At 33.2% G+C, this 8,583-nt stretch overlaps 1 protein-coding gene and 1 pseudogene across 1 annotated transcript; both read right to left on the bottom strand.

The window, feature by feature from the left end:
- Positions 1-2,061: 2,061 nt before the first annotated feature.
- Positions 2,062-2,796, bottom strand: LOC112011766 (uncharacterized; annotated as a pseudogene).
- Positions 2,797-4,401: 1,605 nt separating this feature from the next.
- Positions 4,402-7,773, bottom strand: LOC112011759 (sedoheptulose-1,7-bisphosphatase, chloroplastic). Its single transcript, XM_024044100.2, has 8 exons — positions 7,468-7,773; positions 7,170-7,289; positions 6,893-7,078; positions 6,012-6,093; positions 5,691-5,912; positions 5,179-5,279; positions 5,009-5,080; positions 4,402-4,871 (listed from the first exon to the last, which is right to left on the bottom strand). The coding sequence occupies exons 1-8, from the start codon at positions 7,579-7,581 to the stop codon at positions 4,590-4,592; spliced, it is 1,179 nt and encodes a 392-aa protein (XP_023899868.1). The 5' UTR covers positions 7,582-7,773; the 3' UTR covers positions 4,402-4,589.
- Positions 7,774-8,583: the final 810 nt, after the last annotated feature.

The raw sequence follows: 8,583 nt of genomic DNA on the forward strand, positions 1-8,583 counted from the left end.
CTTGTGTACAGAATATCCAAGTTAATTATTCTTTTTCAAGATTTGAATCAGCAAATCCTATAAATTCTCATCATGTGTGTATATTTTTTTTTTGATAATCGTCATGTGTGTATATATTTCAACAACTTTATGGCTATAAATTAAATCCAGCAACCCCAATAACAGAACCAAAACGGAAAATAAGCAAAGGTCTATTTTGTCATATTAGGCCTTAAATGAATATGCTTGGCTACATATGGATATGTATTGGGAGCTAATACTCTTCCAGAAGAGTATACGTATAGGAGATGATGATGGTGGTGGTGGTGGGTGTAATTCATGCTTATCCATAAGTGTTTGAAATCTTTTTCAGAGAAATTAAATTTTATAGTTGAGCAATGGTTTTCAGGTCATGAACTGGAATGGCCTGATTTGCTAGACAAAAAGCTTAAAAAGATGTTAGATGCAGCTTGTAGTAACAGCTCAACTCTCCACAAAATTTTAAATCCCACATCTTTTTCACTATGATTTTTTGTATCTTTCATTCCTTTTTTATTTTCACAAACATGCCTTTCCTAATGTGGTTGTACTAAGAGCAAAGCCTCACCTACAAAAATAAATAAACAAATAAATCAAAACCCACATTTATCTCATTCTGCTTCTGTTTCATCAATTACTTGCAAGAGTTTTACCTAGCCGCCAGTCATAAAAACAAAAAGAAAAAGTCAAAGAGGAAAAAATAAAAAGAAGAAGACTAAGAACATGCAAATTGCGAAGTCCAAATATACCAAACCGTAACTAGAGAAAAGGTGTACAGTGGATTTTTTCCGTTGAAAGTCTCAAAAATATAGTGTGGATAAAAAACCATATGTACCAATCATCTGACTCCAAGCTCTAAGCTTGATTTTAAGTTTCAGCTAAATGCATGAAATCATAAGTGATTATATATATATATATATATTTTTTTTTTTTTTATTATTAAAAAGTTTACAGATTAAGATCTCGATTTTAATTATCTTAAAATGGAATGTCCAATTTAAGTAAGTTTGCATTGTACACAAGTTGCCAACCCTTAATGCTTAATCCTAGTTAATGGTCATTTGCTTAAAGATGTATCATCCTAAATGAGGTCATGACTTTTTCACGACTCAATATCAAATTAAATTGTGACCCAGTTAAGAATTAAATTAGGAAAATTGGGCAATTTCTGTAGTCTGTATTATCTACATATTTAATAAAGCAGCCCCTAATTAAAAGCCCATTTCTTAATGAATTGTCAAATTCGTTGAAACCATCAATGTTGTTGCCAAGGACAAAGAGTACGCAGGAGCAGAAATTTCTGTTTTAACTAAATATTAAACAAATCATCCCCTAATTAAAAGCCCAGTTCTTGAATTCAAAAATAATAATAATTAAAAGCCCATTAGATAATGGATAGTCAAATTCGTACAAAACCATCAATGTTGACATGTTGTTGACCAATTGGAAAACCCCAGTATTTTAATGAATGTTAAAAATTGTCACTTTGTTTCAAATGTAAAATAATTTCACTCAGCTGAAAATGAGGAAAATATCTTCGCATGGGCCAAACATCTGAAAATAAGAGAAACAGTTTATTTCAAAATAAAAACAACCTATATTTATAATATTTAATCTAAACCATGAAATTGATATATTTTAAATTAAGAGGATGATAATGGTTGTATTATATGAAGAGATTTTAGGGTGATCTTTACATACACATGTATAGAAGTTCTAGACAATCTTCATCAAATAGATCAACTGGCTTTCCCCTGAATTAGTGGCATAGCACCTGAAGCTGGCGTCTGTTACATTTTAAACTTTTGTAAGCAAATCTAGTTTAACATTTTTATTTTTCCTTTGTGTGTGTGTATGTGTTTGTTTCTCAAAAAAAAAAAAAAAAAAAAAAAAAAAAAAAAAAAAAAACAATGTCAGCTGTATTTCTCTTGTTTGGTGAAAATGGATATATTGTCACTTACTGATATTGATTTGGAATTCCTCTCTTCTAGAACTCCCTCCGACTGATTAGATTTGAATTGCCTAGACATTTCTTGAAGAGCCAGATACAAAATAACAAGATGTAATTCCAATGTTTCCATCAGGTGACAAAACATTTGTGAAGTTGACATTTTTCCACAACATACACAAATACATGTGGAATTCATTACATAGGTGAGATGGCCACACAAATCACACTTCTCAACCTTGTTTGAATGCTGCTTCAATAGCACTCTCAATTCTGTTAATGCTAGATTTATACAGAAATCCTAGATAATCAATAATGTTGTCCTTACATGCGCCTTCTATAGGGTTTATCTCAAAAGATCAGTTAACCAATGTTGAATCATCACCATAATCTACAAGTTTTAATGAATTTAGAGACCTATCTAAGCCAATATTGCTTGCTTCCATTCTATAAACATAACTATGTGATGATGAGTCCATGCAGACCAGCCTCTCCTTGTTCCATGACCTTTCTCCATCCTGCTGAGGGAACATGAAACCAGACACCAGCCTAACATAGCCTGGCATGCCATCTTCCCCAACTAAGTCAGTGCATTGTTCAACCATTTGCATCCATTCAGGTAGCTTTTTAGTTTGAGAAACCATGGTCCACACTTTGTCAATGGGTGCACCTACAATGCCACCAACTGATCCACTCCATTTCCCATTTCCCATTTCCCATTTCCAATTCCTGCAACAAAGTGAAAATTTGAAACTCACAATTTGTTGATTAAACACAGAACCAATTTCCTTGCCAGCAGTTTGGATAATCTTTCTTATTTGGTAGTTCATTTTTAAATTCTGCTGAGGTAGATGCAATGAACATCTTTGTACTGGTAAACACTAATGATTCTATGACCACTCTACAAACTTTGAGAAATTTTGAAATGCTATATTTTTATAATAAATGGATCAAGAATATCCCTACATAACTTACAAATATATAGCGTCAAGAGCCTTGTGGCTCAATGCCATAACCCAATTCTCTTCAGGTAGAAAACTTGGTTACATAATACTTATATGTGTTTAGTTCTGTTGCTTGTAAACCAAAACAAATATATATATATATATATATAACATTCAATTACCAAAATAAATGAACACATAACTTTTGATTACATACCATGCTTATCTGTGTCTCGTTCTGTTGTTGATTGTATCTAAATGTAATTCAATAGAGTGCCCTCCGTCACAAACAATCCAATAATAGTGTTGGTAGTTGGTACTCATAAATCCATCCATATATTGCACTATGCACTAGATGGTTGCTTATAAGAAGACATCAGCAGGGAGATGACACAATAAGCTGTCAAGGAATCAATTAAGCAATGTACGGCTTTGTATGTTCCTAGAAGACAAAAAGTAGGAGCTTTTTGGGGATAACTTCAAGGCTAATGTTCTTAGTGATTTACGATATTTAAATAAGAATAATGGGTTGTTTTCTATATTTCTTTTTCTTTTTTCTTTTTTAACTATCAAATACCATTTTGTCTTGGAAAATGCAGTGAAAAATAATCTCTATTTGTTCCAAACAGATCTTTTTGAAATTTTTGTATGGTGTTAGACAAGTACTCAAAGAAATATTCCTGATAAATAGACACATCATATGAGACAGTTACAAGAAGATAAAATCCATGACAACTCTGTATTAACTTAGGCCAGATTTGGATGATCCTTGTAATTGAACAGTTCATTTAATTAGAAACCATCAAAGAGCCTAAGTGTGCGTTTGGCATGGATGAAATTTGCTAATTTATTTTACTATTTAGCTTATTTTACTACTATTCCTAAGTCCTACTACACTTTTTAATACTATTCATGAGTCATACTATACTATTTTAGCTAACTTTTACCTTTATCTACAGTATTTTCAGCAAAAAGTTTTCAGTTTCGGCAAAATAAGCAAATCCTCCCCTAAGAAGTGCCATATGTAAAGGAACATAACAGCTGCTTGAGGTTAGCATTACTGTAGTTCACTTTGAAATTCCAAGCAGATTGTTATCTGGGCCCTGGTATGGACCAATGCCTTTCACAGATATTTATTACAGAAAATTTACCTTTATCTTTGTGTATTATAGATAAACCTGTTTGTCATTGAAGATGATTGCAAGGAGGTACACTTAAAAGTCTGTTTGTGAACAACTTATTTTGTTGAAATTGAAATTTTTTTGTTAAAAATACTTTGTAAAAGTTAATTGAAATAGTACAATGAGACTCATGAATAGTATCAAAAAGTGTAGTAAAATCCATAAATAGTAAGAAAAATAAACTGCACAGTAAAATAAGCTGGCAAAATATAAGCTATCCAAACAAAGCTTTATTTACAGTACAACATTTCACTAGTCTCTTTTTTTTTTTTTTTTTTTTTTTTAGAAACAACATTTCACTAGTCAGTACTGGTCTTTGAACCTAATTTTTACTTCAAAAGCACAATTTGAAGAAATTACATGTTTAGTGAATGAGCAATAATTTTCTGCTGACTTATTGTTTTCTCGCAAGGATACAACCTTCTATTCACCATCATACAAACATTTCTATGAAAGAGCTTAAATTTTGTTCCAAAAAAAATATATATATTATTTCAATTAGGCAGCAGCTCCAACAGGCACCCCAGCCTCAAGCCTGGAGGATCCATACAGTGTTTTCTCAAATCGGATAATCTCATTCTTGGATCCATAAGCAACTTGAGTTCTTTCATCTAGATTATTGATCACCTTGTCTAGTATAGACTGTTTGCCATCACTGCTGTAACCTCCAGCTTTCTCAATCAAGAGTCCCAAAGGAGCCACCTCAAATAATAGTCTTAGCTTGGCTTTGGTAGTTGGGGAGGTCACATTAGTGAAGATACCTTTTTCTTTTACAATAATCTGCAGAGAGAGAAATAATGAAGAAATTTAGAGTGCTTGAACACATTTATCATATGTCTCACTGCAGGCAATTCGAATTGAGAGTCACTTAAAACATTCAAACATGGCAACGGGATGTATGAAAGCAAAGGGCACACCTGGTTAACATCCGGCACCATTCCTCCAGTGTATCTCAATGTGTATTTCTCATTTACATAATAGTTGATCAGCTGTTGGGTGATAAAACAAAAAGCTATTGAGTCTTCTGCCAGAACACGATTCCCAAAATATATATAATATAATTGTAAAGTTAAGCAATTAATAAGACCTTCTTGTAGTCAGGGTTGTCAAAAGTGGCTCTCAAATTTCCAGGAGAGAATAGCTTTCCTTCATTAATTTCTGTTGTGTCCTTGACATGTTGCCATTTTCCTGACATAATGCAATATGTGAAGAGAGGGAGAAATAGGGAAGGGGTGATACATTCATCTGAATGGAAACCATTTCATTGCTTGAGAAGGAGAGAACCCTTTAAAATCATTTAAAAGAACATGGTTTATAGATAGAAAAAGTTTTCATCCAAATTAATTATGGAGAAATCTTCTCCAACAGATTATGTGACAATTTAAATGATCATCCATGTGTGCTTTTAATTACATGACCTATTTGATGGCCATGTAACTTACTAAGATGACTTAGACTCATGAGATTAAAATGCACATGGATAATCATTTTAATGGATTGGAGGAACTTTTTTCTGCCATCATAAAAGAGGTGAATAAGAAAAGAGCAAGAAATTTTCCATTAAAGCCTTTGAATTTTATTATATTGTTGAAAGAAAACCTTCATCAAGCAGAAGGAACTCATGGGTGCCAGGAATATCTTTAAGAGCTAGAACATATGTAGTCCGGGGACCATAAATTCCCATGGCTGCAGCAACTTGATCTCTTCCTGTCACCCCAGTTAACTTTTCTCCAGGCCACACCCCAAAGATGGTGCCTACTGTGAAATTTGTGTCCACAATACTGGATCCATCTAGTGGATCAAAAGCAACACTGAAACCTCCTGTTCAAATTGTGAAACCTCATAAGTTACATTTTCATATATCTTGTTAATTGCTAATATCAATATTTGAATTTTACACTAGTGTTAAGAATCGCAGACCTTCAACTGGGCCTCCCATGTCTTGGAGTTCAGGAACTTCTTCAGAACAAGCATATTTGCAGAAGTGTGAGTAATTCAAGGCCTAAAAATCACAAGTGGGATATGTAAGTTTTATAGATGCTCAAGAAATTCAGATTTAATTCAGGAATCAGAAGTGAATTTGGGGAAAAACGACTTCTAGTCGACCATGATGTGTAATGTCATGTGCAATTTTCAGATTATGTCACAGTTTAATTGCATCAAATAGAGTTCACAGTAGGATTGCTCATAAACAAATAGGTAGCTGGAAAGGTTAAAGATGTTACATTGCATTAAATAGAAGCTTCATTCAAATAAGCATGTACAGGGCTCTAAGCCTACATCTTAACTATAATTTTATTCCCTACATCAGAGATAACCATATAAACCACCTTAAATGTCATCTTTACATTTGATGGAATTGAGTTTTGGGAAGAGTCTGAATTCAGTAAGGACAAGGTGTAAAATTCATGTTTTACACTATTCAATAAGGAATTGCCATATCAGCATTTTACTTAAAATTTAATACATCCTACCACTCCTAATAATATCTCAACAAACTCCCAATTTGGTTAGATTTAGATATGGGTATTAGAATTGATTGAGTATGGTTATACTTATTCTTAAATATATGATAAGATGATGTGGCATATTAGAATTGAAGGGATAAAACGTGGGTTTTACACCACGTCCTTACAGAATTTAATCCCTTTTGAGAAACATAGTTTTTCTATATTAAATACCAATTTTGACACCTTCAAGCTACCATTCCTCATAAAAGTTTTTATTGACACAAACCAAACAGGATTAAGTAACATAAAAGGACAAGTTACAAAACATTAATTGGGGAAATTAAGTCTAACCTCAAAAAGAAGCTTGTCTGCAACCATATCCACAGCAAGCTGCTCATCTCCAAAGGAATTCACACATGCTGTTCCTCCACAAGAAGCTGTCTTCACTTTGAAAGAAATGGTCCTTATTGCCTCTCCCATACACGTCATCAACCTGATTAGTCCCTTATCTGGGGTTGCCTTTTTAAGGAACTCTTCCTACAAGCACAAAATCATTCAAATCATTCTTATCTATGCTCCCTAAGCCACCTCTCCATAACAAGTTTTTAACTAGTTTCCATGTACTCACCAAGCTGTCACCAATTTCACATCTTGTTACAAGTGAAGAGTTCTTTGCCTTCAAAACTTTTAGAGATGATTTTGGTACCACTCTCAACGATTCCCCAAATAGTGAGCTCGATTTCAGACTCTGTCATGCATATCACACACCCTTTTACAGATTTGCTACAATATATGTTCACTAAAATAGTACTATATGTCTGTCATATTAAACGTGCAACTATATCTCATTCAAAACGAAGTGTAACATAGAATGGCTTACATGAATTCATGCATATATGTAGTATTAGAACTCAAATTTTCCATACCCTTGAGCTGAAAGATGGAGAAATGGATGGTGGAGATACTAGACCAGTTGAATGCTGAGAAGTAACACTAGGCAAGAATGCCCCACGCGTGTAACATGCTATGCCAGTCTCCATGCCTATAAAACTAGAAAGTGGAAAATGTGTTTCAAACTATAACAAAGTTAGTACGTGAAAGAACTATGCTTCCTTGAGTGCCACTTGCTTGTAGTATATTTTTCAGTCTGCTATTGCATTGTTTTTGGGCATGGAAACTAGGCAGTGTGTGACAGTTTGAGATAGGAGATAAGCGGTTAATTGTGTGCCGCCATGTGGCAGATGCTGAATAGATAGCTGATATGGTGGTATGAGGGTAAGGTTAATTAGCATCGCTCAAATTTATGTGGCTCAGCTCTGGTCCTTCAAAAGAGATATGGCAGTGAGCCCACTTTTTGTAACCTTGTGCCTAATGGCATGTATTCAGTCCTGCATACGTATTGCCATTTTTAGTTTTGAACTTGCGGATAGAACTATTTATATGTTTTTTTTTTTTTTCCTAAAAAATATACAGGTGTACTGTTGCCTTTTAGTCATATGATTCGACCTGTTTAATGAATTATGTAACCAGGGCGGACCTAGAATTTTAAGTTAGGAGGTAGAAGTATAAGAAGAAAAAAAAAATCCAAATAGTTATCTATATAGTAATAACAAACTATCAACTAAGATCAATACACAAAATTATTGTTTCTTACACTCTATTTGTTTCAGCATTAACATTTTCTGAAAAATGATTCATTTTCCAAATAGCATTTTCTAGAAAACGATCTCATTTTTCAATGTTTGGTAACGACCTTAAAAATGAGCTTGAGAATGTTTTCTGGTGTTTGGTATTTAATTTTTTAAAGATATTTCTTGTATAATTGAAAACATGTGTATTATGTAAATTAACTAATGTAATCATTATAAATAAAAATACAAGAATGAATTTGGTTTTCATACTAAAATTTTGACAATAGATACAATCAAAATTAATTAGTAGTCAAACTTTCAAGGTCTCTACCACTCATTTTGCTCATATATATGAACAGTAACATACATACGTATGTACACGCACGTGCACACACACACACGTGTGTGCAC

Source organism: Quercus suber, unplaced genomic scaffold (genome assembly GCF_002906115.3).
Source record: "Quercus suber isolate HL8 unplaced genomic scaffold, Cork oak 2.0 scaffold_221, whole genome shotgun sequence".
Taxonomy (NCBI): domain Eukaryota; kingdom Viridiplantae; phylum Streptophyta; class Magnoliopsida; order Fagales; family Fagaceae; genus Quercus; species Quercus suber.

What these genes read in the sequence shown, in the direction of transcription:
- LOC112011759 (XM_024044100.2), bottom strand. Translation starts at nt 7,581, where the DNA reads ATGGAGACTGGCATAGCATGTTACACGCGTGGGGCATTCTTGCCTAGT. An exon ending in CAGACAAGCTTCTTTTTGAG is followed by an intron (nt 6,094 to 6,892) that starts GTTAGACTTAAT and finishes TGTGATTTTTAG; the next exon opens with GCCTTGAATTACTCACACTT. An exon ending in CATGGGAGGCCCAGTTGAAG is followed by an intron (nt 5,913 to 6,011) that starts GTCTGCGATTCT and finishes CAATTTGAACAG; the next exon opens with GAGGTTTCAGTGTTGCTTTT.